Raw genomic sequence first — 11,995 nt, 5'->3', positions numbered from 1 at the left:
ACATTAGCATGACTAGCTGCAGTGTGGTTTGTGAACAGGTCTGCACATCACTCAGCTTCTTACACTACCAATATATTTCATGTGCAAATTCTTGAAGGTTCCAAAGAGAGGGAACAAAACCAAAAAAAAAAAAAATCAATCACCGAGGGGCAGAGCTTTCATTTACTTTTATCAGCTAATCAAGAGCTAGCAAACATCCTCACTGAGGATTTTCACTCAGAAAGACTCCATTCACCTCACGTCTGCTAGCTCGCTAAGCAGACAGCTAGTTACCAGCCATGTTTAATTTAATAAACCATTTTGTTGTGTAACTACAACCAGCAGCCAGGTTCGCTATCCAGCTAGCTCACAGTAAACTATTATATTAGTTCACTGTAGTTAATTATGTTAATATAAATAGGCTTCATATTTAAGTTTGCTGTAGAGATGACACTGTTCTCCGTGAAGCACGTCACGCCATGTCGATACGACGTTTTAGTCGTAGGAACCGTGACAACTGAACCAAACGAATCTTTAGTTAGCGACTCATCCTCCTGTATTTAGTGATTATGTACCACATCACATGCTAATGAAAACTCAAACTACATGAACTCCGCAGTGCAGACATCAGGTCGAAACGAAGACCGGGGGTTTGAAGCGCAGTTTAAAAGTTGAACTTGTCACACCTGACTGCTGTTTTACAGAATTCCTATGAACAAAAACAATTAATGTCACCAGATCTGTCTGGTAGAAGTTTCTGATAGGCTGATTAAATTTAACAGAAGCCCCACCTCTTGTCTACATAGCCCCACCCACCACTTTAAAAAGCAAGATACTCATTGCAGAACTATTACCGAGAGACTTAACACTACACTGAGCACAACACACATACACACACACACACACACACACTCTCTCTCTCGAGTGAAGTTTTCTTTATTTCCTCCATTTGTTTATAATCACACAGAGCAGCGCCAGGCCTCGGGGTACTTCACTGATCTCTCCAGGTCCTCTGCTCAGGCAGGAACCCTCGCCTCCTGGGTTCTCCCTCAGAACCCCAGCATTCCGTCGACCGAACTCACTTCCTGCTCGCTCTGCGTCGAGTACAGAAAGGAAAAGAAAAACCAAATAAACACGAGCTGACATGGGACGGAGCCGGGCCCCGCCCCCTCTGTCAGGGCGATCAGGTGATCCGTACACAAGCAGACGAGTGCGAGAGAGAGTGTGTAGGTGTGTGTGAGAGAGAGAGAGAGAGAGAGAGAGAGGAATGGATTAAGAATGACGTCGAGGTCTCCGATGGACAAATAAAAAAATTATAAACAAAAACAAGAGCTTTGAACCCAAAATAAAGAGACTAAGTGTCCGAATGTCGTGTTCAGAGTCTGTTGTAGAAAAGAGAAGTGCTGCGAGGAGGAGGAGGAGGGGGGAGGCGGAGAAGAAGAAAAACGACACTCATTTCTCCTCAACCTCCTTCTTTTCCTCCTCCGTCTTCTCCTTCTCTTCCTCTTTCTTCTCCTCCACCTTCGTCGTCTTCTTGTCCTTGATTGACAGCTCCTCCAGTTTCTCCGCCACGCTGATGGCTTTGTTTTCGCCTTCTGACAAACACACACACAAAATGAATTACATAAAAGGCATCACTGGTTATTTTCCTAGAAACAGCACCACCTACATGACCGGTGTAGCAGAGCGCTCTGTAGCTCCTCCCACAGGGGGCGGAGACAGTGTGGAGCATTTCTGCAACGTCACTGTAGCAGACTGAAAAAGTTCCGAGCCGGAGGAGGCGACCCCAAACAGAGTGAGTCTGCGCGCGTGTGTGTGTGTGTGTGTGTGTGTGTGTTACCTTCGAGTGATTTCCGGACTTCCTCTTTGCATTCGTCAAACTTCACCTTGAACTTCTGTGCATCTGTAACAAGAACGAACCAATGAGTTCGGACTGCTGAGGGTCTATTGGAACAGCGTACAATGGAGCCGTGACATGTACGCGCGCGCGTGTGTGTACTCACTCTCTGCGTTGAGAAAGCGGATGGCCAGCAGCTCTGGTTTTGGTTCTTCATCTGCAAAGTCAGCGTGTGTGTTCCACACCCAGGCCCTGTCACTGCCTGCGTTCGGCTTCAGCTCCATCAGCGGCATGACTGCGCGTGCACACACACACACGCCAAAACGAATTAATAAAAGCTATGACACAGCAGATGACACTAAATGAACAAACATCTTGGTTCAGAAAACAAAGCAAACAGGAATTTGGAAACCGCTACACATTTACACACGTGTGTGTGTCCAACATTACGGCAACTTAACACCAGAAACGATCGGCGTTGAGAGGCTACAGCGCAGTGTACTGTACTCACTGTTGTGGTTGGCGCAGATTTTGAGCGTGCGGTCTCTCCTCATCAGCAGGCGGATGGAGCCTTTCTCTTTGTGGCGCAGCAGCTTCACGTCTCCTGTACCGCGCTCCTTCCACTCCGGCGGGTCGTTCTCGCTCGCAAAGCGGTACAGCTTCGCTCTCCTACACACACACACACACACACGCTTGGTGAAATCAGTCTACAATGTAAAGGTGACAGGACTCACAGTAATGACATTTACACTGATATTTGAACTCGGTCACCAGAGCACAGGAACGTTCCGCTCCAACTATTTAACTAATTCGTGTTATTATTATTATTATTATTATTATTATTGTTATTATTTAGTACTACTACAACTTTGTGTATAAGGATGAGACAGATACTGCTCCTGAATCCAGCGCTCTTCACGAGGACGGAGATACTTCCAGAAACGCCGTCTGTTCAGATGGAGATACGGTGCTGTGAAAAATATCCTGATTTCTTCTGTGTGTGTGTATATACAGGCCTGTCTTACATCAATAAAGGTCAGTGTTCATGACTCCACTATCAGAAAGACACTGGGCAAAAACTGGCCTCCATGGAAGAGTGGCGAGGTGAAGACCACTGCTAACCCAGAAGAACATTAAGACTCGTCTGAATTTTGCCAAAACACACCTTGATGGTCCTCAAACCTTTTGGGAGAATGTTCTGTGGACTGATGAGTGGAAAGTGGAACTGTTTGGAAGACAAGAGTCCTGTTACATCTGGTGTAAAGCAAACATAGAATTCCACAAAAGGATCACACAGTCAAGCATGGTGGAGGCGGTGTGATGGTGTGGGGATGCTCTGCTGCTTCAGGGTCTGGACAACGTGCAATAATTGAGGGAAACGTGAATTCTGCTCTCTAGCAGAAAATTCTAAAGGAGAATGTCCAGTCTTAAGTCTGTAAGTTGAAACTCGAGCGTAACTGGATTATGCAGCAAGACAACGATCCAAAGCGTAGGAGTAAGTCCTAGAAGTAAGTGAAAGTCTGATCTCCAGTTATCAGAAGCGTTTGGCGGCAGTTATTGCTGCTAAAGGCGGCACAACCAGATTTTAAGTTTAAGGGGGTAATTAGTTTTTCACATGGATGATAGGTGAAAAAATGAAAACTGTATTGAAACAGATTGCCTTCGTTTTATGTTGTATTTCATTTAAAGATCTAAAACGATGTAGCATGAGATGTACACGAAAACTAAACAACAAAATACTTTTTCACAGCACAGGGAGATACGTTCGTAAATGCTGTGTGATACATGGTGTATTACACACGTCATATCGTCCAACCCTAATCTGGCTTTAATGAGGCTGGTCCAGTACCTCTTCAGTGACGGGTGAACACGTCCCAAATCACTGCACTCACTACTCAGGACACCTGAAGGGCAGCAAGTTCATTCTAATCGCCGTGGAGTCGATGCCTTATGACATCTGTACCATCCTCCAGCTGGGAACAAACCCGTGACCTTTTGTGTTATTTTACCCACAATCCCGTAGCAGCACTCACATTTTGAAGAGCTCCTCCTCGTCCTCCTCCAGAGTTTTGACCTCGCGCTCTGGCAGCGACACGATGGGCTCGAAGTGTGGGTCGTGGTTTGAGTCTTCTACGTTATCCGTGGTGGTCTCATGCTCCTCTTGTGTGTCCTTGGCAAAGAGGTGAAGAAGACACCATGTTTTTAATGCGTTACCAATGCATAGAGTGCTTTAGAGTGCTTACACAATGGACTCTCTCTTTGTGGTGTGTTTCTCTTTTGTCTAATCACTGAGCCGTGAACCACAGACCAAATCCCGGCCAATGAGAGCGCCAGGGTTAACTCTGCCTCAGTGCGCCGGTGCTTTATTACATGACCCCAGAAGTTCACATCTTTTACCTTCAACAGGAACAACATGTCACGTCGACCTGGACTTTTGTCCACTCATGACTATCGAACTCTATCAAATTATAAGCTCCGCCCACATCTTAAATCCTACCATATCACAAAATTGTGTCCTCATGTGTGAGTGTACATCACGTGTCATTATCATGTACATGTTGATTTCCTTTATAAACCACACTGACAAGAGAGAGAGCATTTATTACACCACACCGTGCATCTCTTCATAAATTTTTTTTTTTAAAAACATTATATATATAGAAAAACAATTCCCTCCTGCATTCAGAACCAAATATCCCGGTTCTAGATGAGCTGCGGTAATTTAGGAATTAAAAGGTTATTTAGGAATTCCTGAAAGGTTGGATTTTATTTTTCCTGACAAAAACAGTGTGTGGTATTTTCTTGATTAAAAAGAAGAAATCAGAATTTTCTATAAAAGTCTCTCTCTTTCTCTAAGCAATGAATATTTTAATTCGAACATCTGAACTAGATTTTTTTTTGTTTCATTATATATGCGAGTTGTAGCGACTGATTTAAACAATGATGTGGCGATTTCTCAGAAGTTTAGTGATAATGATATCGCGATATCGGTATTATATCGTCACATCGCCCAGCACGAGTCACGAGTCTCCCGCACATTCATTAAAGTGTTTTTATTTATTTACATTTCCGATATATAAATCTATAACAACAAATAAGAGCTCAGGACTTCATAAAACCCTTCTCTCTGAAAGAAAGGTGCAGAAAGGTCCATTTATTCATCAGTAAAGTGTCAGAATTCCCCCCAAATAAAAGACAAATAAAATCCCTCAGTCATGCTGAAGCGTGAAGCACGAGCCCATGTGCGCGCGACGCTTCACTTTCTCTCTCAGCATCCGGCCTAGCATGCTAACTCCTGTAAACTCCTCCCACCTCAGGGGAGAGAATTATTACTAATGTACAACATTACTCAACACTAAACATTTCATTACCGTTTATACCCCAACCACACACACTCACACACACACCGTTTACACGAGAATGTCGGTTGTTGTTTTTTTGTGGGGGGGTGGGGGGAGGCACGCAGATTTTTTTGTGATTTTTTGCTAGTTAGCATATTAGCTGACTAGCTGGGGATATTTTGGCTTAGCAGAGATCCTCATTCAGAATAAACCTTTAACATAAAAACAGTAATTAACTCATTCACTCACTAAACGAATCAATAAAGTGTGTGTGTGTGATTAACATGCACTAGCAGAGCCACTCCGGAACTAGCATTAACGGTACACTCATGCTAGCTTCACACACACACGCGCACACACAATAATACGGCACGAGACGAGCTGAAACACACCAGGTTTATAGCGACACGATAAACAGTGTTCTTTATTTATCTTCTTTCTTAAACCCAGCTTTGTGTTGAGCTGGTCTCACAACACTGGAAGCGGCTAGCTGAGCTAACGCGAGTTAGCCACGGCGGAATCGGCGCGTTTTAATACGTCACCGCTTCACGTTTCACGGGGGTTTGATGAACATTAGCGCTAATTCACTTCAACTCGGTAACACCGCTGCAAGTAAACACCGAGGTGCACACACCGGAGCGGGGTTTAGCGCCCTTTAAACTCCAAACACACACACGTATATATACACATATACATACATACGCTCACACTCATATACACACACACACACAGCCGGCTTTTTTAAATTCCCGCACGAGCCAGTGAAAGAAACCCGGGACACGGTCACATTTTACTAAAAATCCGGAATAAACTGGAAATGAGGCGGCTGGGAGAGCGCGCGCGGGGTGTGACGGCGGGAAGATGCGACTCTCACCTTGGTATCGGCCATGATTCCTGCGGATGGTTCAGGATTGTTTCAGGAGGGCTTTTTTTGGGGGGTTGATTTTCGGCGCTTTTTCTTACTCACACACTTTCTTCCGGTTAGAGAACAGCTCACCCCCTCCCAATGCTTTCCCGCTTCGCGCGCGACTAACCGGGGCACCGGGTCGGTGACGTCATCTCCTTTCTAGCGCCGAGAGTCGATTCCAAAAAAACCGAGTCGAAACAAGAGTCGACTCGGCAGTTTATCTTACTCCGGTTTAAGATTCAGATTACTGTTAGCACCCTGAAGCTGATTGTTTTCCTTTATCAGCACGACTACAAGTGTTCTATTCCTCTTATGCTACAGCAATTGACCAACAGATACATTTTTATTTATTAAACACTGACACAACATTTTATCCATCGGTGACCAACTCTTCGAATCTTATAGGAGTCGACTCCTAAGTTTCTGGACTCGAACGGCTTTATTTCGGGAAGCGCTGACTCGAAGACGTCACTTCCGCTCACGAGCTTACTCTTTTAACTTTCGTTCTCTTTGCATTTTCTTTTTTTTTTTTTATTTTATTTTACAGTAATGACATCCGCTTTGACATCCTAAAAAAAGATCATAATAACCGTTTTCATTTGTTTACTTTTAATGTGATGTGTGATCAGTGTATCACTTCCTGTGCACATGTAAATTATGCAAAACCAAAAGAATGAAATAAACTCATATTATCGTTGTTGTTTTTATTTGTGTTTGCTTGTTTGTTTATTATTTATTTGTTTATTTTTACCTCCATTTTGTAGGGAAAAAATCAAATAAAAGGTCTAAATCATGCAGTTCAATACTTTGGTGTGTACAGTGATACAAAAGACAGATTTTTGTTTGTTTAGTTGTGTCATAAAAATGACAAAATAGATCAGTAGTAGTTGGATATCTCACTAGAGCAGTTTTAGTCAGCTACACGCCCTGTTCAATCTTTATTACTTCTTTCAAATATTTCACTACAGTCTAGATTTGGAAATGCAGAAGAGTGTTTTGGGATGTTTATATGTTTATTTATTTATGTTTAAGAATGTTAGTTGCTTCCATCATTTTGACACTCTCAGCTTTTATCCACACAGCGTCCCGGTGTAGCTGCAGGTCTTCACTCCAGCCTCGTCCCCAAACCCCGAGCGAGAGGAGGCTGGGACACAGGAATTAACAGCTGTGGCTTCTGCTCCACTGGAATGAAAACCCAAAACAGACAGACAGACAGAATTAAAGTCTAAACCGAGAGATGAATGAATGGGAAGGATTGACAGAAGAACATGTAAGGGATGAACAGATGTATTAATAATGGATGGATGGATGGATGGAAGGAGTGATGCACCGAGTGGTGACAGAAAGATTAATTATTGATAGAAGAAAATGGAGTGATTAATGGATCAATGAAAGAAGGGATGTGGTGAAAGTGTTTTAATAAATGAAGGGATGTGGTAAAAGTGTTTTAATAAATGAAGGGATGTAATTATTATCCTCCTGAGACACCACAAAAAAATCCCCAAAGAATCCGATAACAAATGAAGAACGAATAGATGAATGGATGGGTGTGGTTATGTGATGGGATTGTAGATGATTTACCTGTGTGTGTCTGTGTGTGTGTGTGTTTAATAAATATAATCAAATAACTGCACCCAGGGTGCTTTTCACATCTCAGAGCATCATTATATTCATGAAGACATGGCTAGAGAGCAGATTTTACCCACAAGCCACAAACTTTTATTTTTATCTTTAAAATATACATATAGATCATCTGATTTTAAATACCCCACACCCTCCCTCCCTCCCTCCCAGTCCACACTTTAACCCTCCCGAAGAAAAAAAATAACACACAGCCCTCTAAGTGTGCAGCATATTACACTCACTCATTTTTTTTTTCGTGGTTAGGAAGTTAAATGAACACTACCGCTCGGGTCCTGCAGGGGGCACCGACGCTACAACAGCCTGGACTCGGACTTTTGAGTTAGTGACCATGAGTGCGTTGTTTAAACGGAAGGATGGGATGGAATTTGAGTTAAGGCTCTGTCTGGTAGGAAAAAGTCCGAGCGCTGAGAAAGTCTGCTAACTTTCAGCTAACGTGCGTTTTTGCGTGGTAACGTAGCGTCGCTGGAAGTGTTTGACTGTAAAGGGAGATTCATGATCAGAATATGTGCAAAAATAAATTGTAAAACGGATGCCCTCGGAGTCTGCAAACGCTCTGCGAGTTAAACGTTTTGAACTACGATTTCTCCGCTGTGGTCACGGTACCAAAGCTGTTCTGATTAGAGTTTCACGTTCATTTCCATCATTTCAAGAAAGTCAAATTTAGCCACTGGATCTAAACATCAAATTCTGCTCCATAAGCGACAATCAACAAAAATCAAAACAGATCACAGAGTTCGCTAACTCTACACAAATTATTATTTCGTGTTTTTACGGAGTACCGAAGTTGCTATTCGAAGCCCTTTGTTTGTGGTGCAGTATTAAAGCTAGCCTGAAGGTGGCAGCGATTTCTGATTCTATAAAGGCAAAATACAAAGTTCCCTAATCAGGAAAAGTCCAAATTAACATCCTCAGAGTTTACTGACTTTTTTTTTTTTAAATAGTCACCTCAAAACAAACTGCTTTATCCAGCCTGCTAGCTTAAACCATAATCAAAGACAAAATACGTATTGTGGTCACAGTACTAACACCGGCCTGTAGAGGGCTGTGAGTGTACACTGGGGCTTTAGTGAACAAGTTGTGTAACAGTAAAGCCGTGTTGTTGTAGCTGAATCCCAAACTCAGCTTGCTACATGACATTTGGCGTATTTATATAGTGCCACTGTTATTATTTAAAGGCCTTTGTTATTAATGTTGTTGCAGTACTAAAGCCGGCCTGCAGGTGGCAATTCCTGCTCGAGTCCGGTTTTGTAGCGTCCTGCGCTCCCGATACATTTTGTTAATGCTAACACAGTTAGTTAAAATGTCCTCCTCTCTGTCTACATTCCGATATTAGATCCCGAGTCCGGTTCCCCTCCATACGAGCTCCTTGTTTGTTGCTCGAGTTCCTTCTCTGAAGCTGCTCTGGTAATCGAGTGGCATTACAGATGACAAGAAATCAGAAACGAGTCTGTAGGCCACGTCCCGAATCCACTTACAGACTCCCTACAGTCCCCCTTCCTCCACTCCTACAAGCAGACACCCGGTCCGATTGGCCGACCAGGTCAGCGTGCCTGGCTGCGACTGGTCGACAGTCTCAAGTGGGCGGGGCTTAGGAAGAGCAAAACACATTTCCTGTCTAGGGGAAAACTCTTCAGTTACAAAGCTACGTCATTCTGGTGTATCCTGTGTGCGAGTGTGTGCGAGCGTGTTCAAGATCAAGTGTGTGTGTGGTTCCGCTGTTCTCAAGTCAGAAAGATTTTAATTTTTAATTTTTTTTCCTACAAGTCCATCGTGCAGCTTGTCAGGATCACACTCGCGGGGAGTATTTGGGGTTTCTTGGCACCTCGGTGAAGGACTTGAGTTCGTAAGGGATCCCCGTGTCCACCTCAATGGATTTGCGGGAGAATAGCAGCCGGATATCGTTGTGCAAGTAGATCTTTCCAGATTTGGAGCTGTGGAATCTGAGAGAGAGAGAGAGAGAGAGAGAGAGAGAGAGAGAGAGAGAGAGAGAGAGAGAGAGATTTTATTAATAATTCTGATCAACAGTGCATGGGGTCTTCAGGTTAACATCAGGCAGAACAGCAGCGTGAGGAAAAACATCAGACCTAAGGTGTATCAGATAGCATAGAATCTTCTTCCTGTCGGAGGTGGAGCTTTCCGTCCTCGCCCCTGACTCCACCTCTTCCTCCACAGGCACCAGGAAGATTCGATGGCGCAGGAAGGTCATGTGATTGACAGGCATGTCCCCAAAGTTATAGGTCACCAGGAACATCTTCACCACAGTCTTATTGGGGTTGAATAAGGTCTGAGCACCGAACAAACAGGAGGGAGAACACGAGAGATTAACACAAACAAGAGAGACAGAGACAGACAGAGAGAGAGAGAGAGAGAGAGAGAGAGAGAGAGAGAGAGAGAGAGAGAGAGAGAGAGAGAGAGACAGAGACAGACAGGATGAGAGGACACTCAGTGACTCACCACTTGAATGGTCCCTGCTTTAGGTACACTGTATCCTTTCTTTCCCAGGGGCTCCAGTGAGATCACACCCTGTCACACATCACACAACATGGGCATGATGCAGTGTGACAGTGTAGCACAGACACACACACGCAGACACAGACACACACACACACACACACACACACAGAGAGAGAGGTTACCAGGAAGGGCGAGGGCGCGCTGTGCTCGGACGTGTCGTAGTAGGTCACCTGTACAGGTAGGGTGGCATGTTTGGGGCAGTACGATCCGCTCGCCCCAATCTCAGCTGTGAAACCCTCGATTCGTCCTGATGGAGAGAACCGACCCTTCAGGATGGACTCCTGCACACACACACACACACACACACACACACACACTTGTAGTTTGAACTCTGCGTATCCATCTTGTCCCCATATTCCTGATTTGGCATTTTAGTGAAACATAAAGACTAAATGTTTCCGCTCATAGAAATACCTCAAAGTTTCCCAGAAGTGACCTGCTAACGGCTAACGACGAACCGGACGAGCGGCCGGTGTCGGTGCGCCTGCCACTGCGCAGCTGACGACTAAACACACACCATAAAAACACACACACCTGTTAAAAGTAGCCCATGTAAAGTGTTTATGAAGTGTGTGTGTGTGTGTGTGTGTGTGTGTGTGTGTGTGTGTGTGTGTGTGTGTGTGTGTGTGTGTGTGTGTAGCTCACGATTTGAGGCGAGCGCTGGCCTTTAGCCTCTGTGACGATCGGGAACACTCAGCCGAGCTCTGAGGAGAAGAGACAGGAAGTCACGTTAAACCCGAAGTTCAGGCTAACCCAGAAACTAGCATCACGGTAAACATGAGCATGGGCTATTTTTGATCATTCTTATATTTAGAAATCCTGTCAGGATTGTTAGCTGGCTAGTGTTAGCATTTTGAACATTCATGAACATTTCTAAAGATAATGTAAGAGTCCTGTCAGGTTAGCTCGCTAGCTGTAATACTTACACCTTCAATTACATTTCCCATAATCCACTGCAGTGAAGACCACGGAGTCATTTCACAGAAAGACGTGTAAACATCTCAGGTTGTATTTTTCAGATTTTTAAAAAAGGTATATTTAAAAAATCTGATCTGGGCCACACTCAAACCAGGATCTAAATCCAGAACACAGCCCCCTCCAAAAGTATTGGAACAGCAGGGCCAAGTCGAATCCTGTCAGGTTAACTCACTAGCTAGCATTATTTATCAATATCCGTGAAGATCCTGAACATTTGAATGTGATCCTCTCAGAAATCCTGTCAGGTTAGCTAGATGGTTAGCATTAGCATTATAAATATGACTTAAAATCTATATCCTGTGTTTACATGTTTCTGTAAAGCTGCTTTGAGACAATGTCCATTGTTAAAAGCGCTATACAAATAAAAATTGAACTGAACTTAATTCATGTTAGCTAACTGGCTAATAATTAGTAATAGCAGAGAAATTCTGTGTATGTAAGTGTGATCTGTACAGAAATCCTGTCAGGTTAGTTTATCTGAGCTAGCTGGCTAGCGTTAGCATGATGAGATGTTTCTAAATATCATTTAAGGATCCTGTTAGAAATTCTTGTCAGGTTAGCATTAGCAGTGAAGATGATCAGACATTTATGAATAAAATAATTTTTAAAAATAAAGATCCTCTCAGAGATCCTTTCAGAAATCTCTGTGCCTGTGTGAGGGAACACCGAGTATTGGGACAATGTCCATAGTTAAAAGCGCGATACAAATAAAACTGTATGGAGTTGAATATTAGTGTGTGTTTCGCCTCAGTTAGCACTCAGCAGGTTTGTTGAGTACATCATGTACATTACTGA

At 43.6% G+C, this 11,995-nt stretch overlaps 2 protein-coding genes and 1 non-coding gene across 3 annotated transcripts in view; all 3 read right to left on the bottom strand.

Moving 5' to 3' along the window:
- Window positions 1-899: 899 nt before the first annotated feature.
- On the bottom strand, window positions 900-6,196 carry ranbp1 (RAN binding protein 1). Its single transcript, XM_017451677.3, has 6 exons — window positions 6,032-6,196; window positions 3,850-3,986; window positions 2,328-2,485; window positions 1,983-2,111; window positions 1,820-1,882; window positions 900-1,574 (listed from the first exon to the last, which is right to left on the bottom strand). Exons 1-6 carry the CDS (start codon window positions 6,044-6,046, stop codon window positions 1,432-1,434), a joined length of 645 nt encoding a protein of 214 aa, XP_017307166.1. The 5' UTR covers window positions 6,047-6,196; the 3' UTR covers window positions 900-1,431.
- On the bottom strand, window positions 1,652-1,784 carry LOC124626211 (small nucleolar RNA SNORA77). The gene has a single exon (XR_006980908.1). It is a non-coding gene; the product is annotated as a small nucleolar RNA SNORA77 (small nucleolar RNA).
- Window positions 6,095-11,995, bottom strand: part of LOC108255566 (atos homolog protein B) — a 16,067-nt gene continuing 10,166 nt past the window's right edge. Inside the window, exons 6-11 of the mRNA XM_017451605.3 lie at window positions 10,868-10,926; window positions 10,637-10,727; window positions 10,345-10,503; window positions 10,163-10,231; window positions 9,793-9,992; window positions 6,095-9,648 (exon numbers count right to left, since the gene is read on the bottom strand). Of these exons, the coding sequence (XP_017307094.1) occupies window positions 9,495-9,648; window positions 9,793-9,992; window positions 10,163-10,231; window positions 10,345-10,503; window positions 10,637-10,727; window positions 10,868-10,926 (732 nt within the window). The 3' untranslated portion in view covers window positions 6,095-9,494. The remainder of the gene's footprint in view (window positions 9,649-9,792; window positions 9,993-10,162; window positions 10,232-10,344; window positions 10,504-10,636; window positions 10,728-10,867; window positions 10,927-11,995) is intronic.

Source organism: Ictalurus punctatus, chromosome 22 (assembly GCF_001660625.3).
Source record: "Ictalurus punctatus breed USDA103 chromosome 22, Coco_2.0, whole genome shotgun sequence".
NCBI classification, from domain to species: domain Eukaryota; kingdom Metazoa; phylum Chordata; class Actinopteri; order Siluriformes; family Ictaluridae; genus Ictalurus; species Ictalurus punctatus.
The sequence above is the reverse complement of the archived record's forward strand: the minus strand, read 5'-3'. Positions and strand labels throughout refer to the sequence as shown.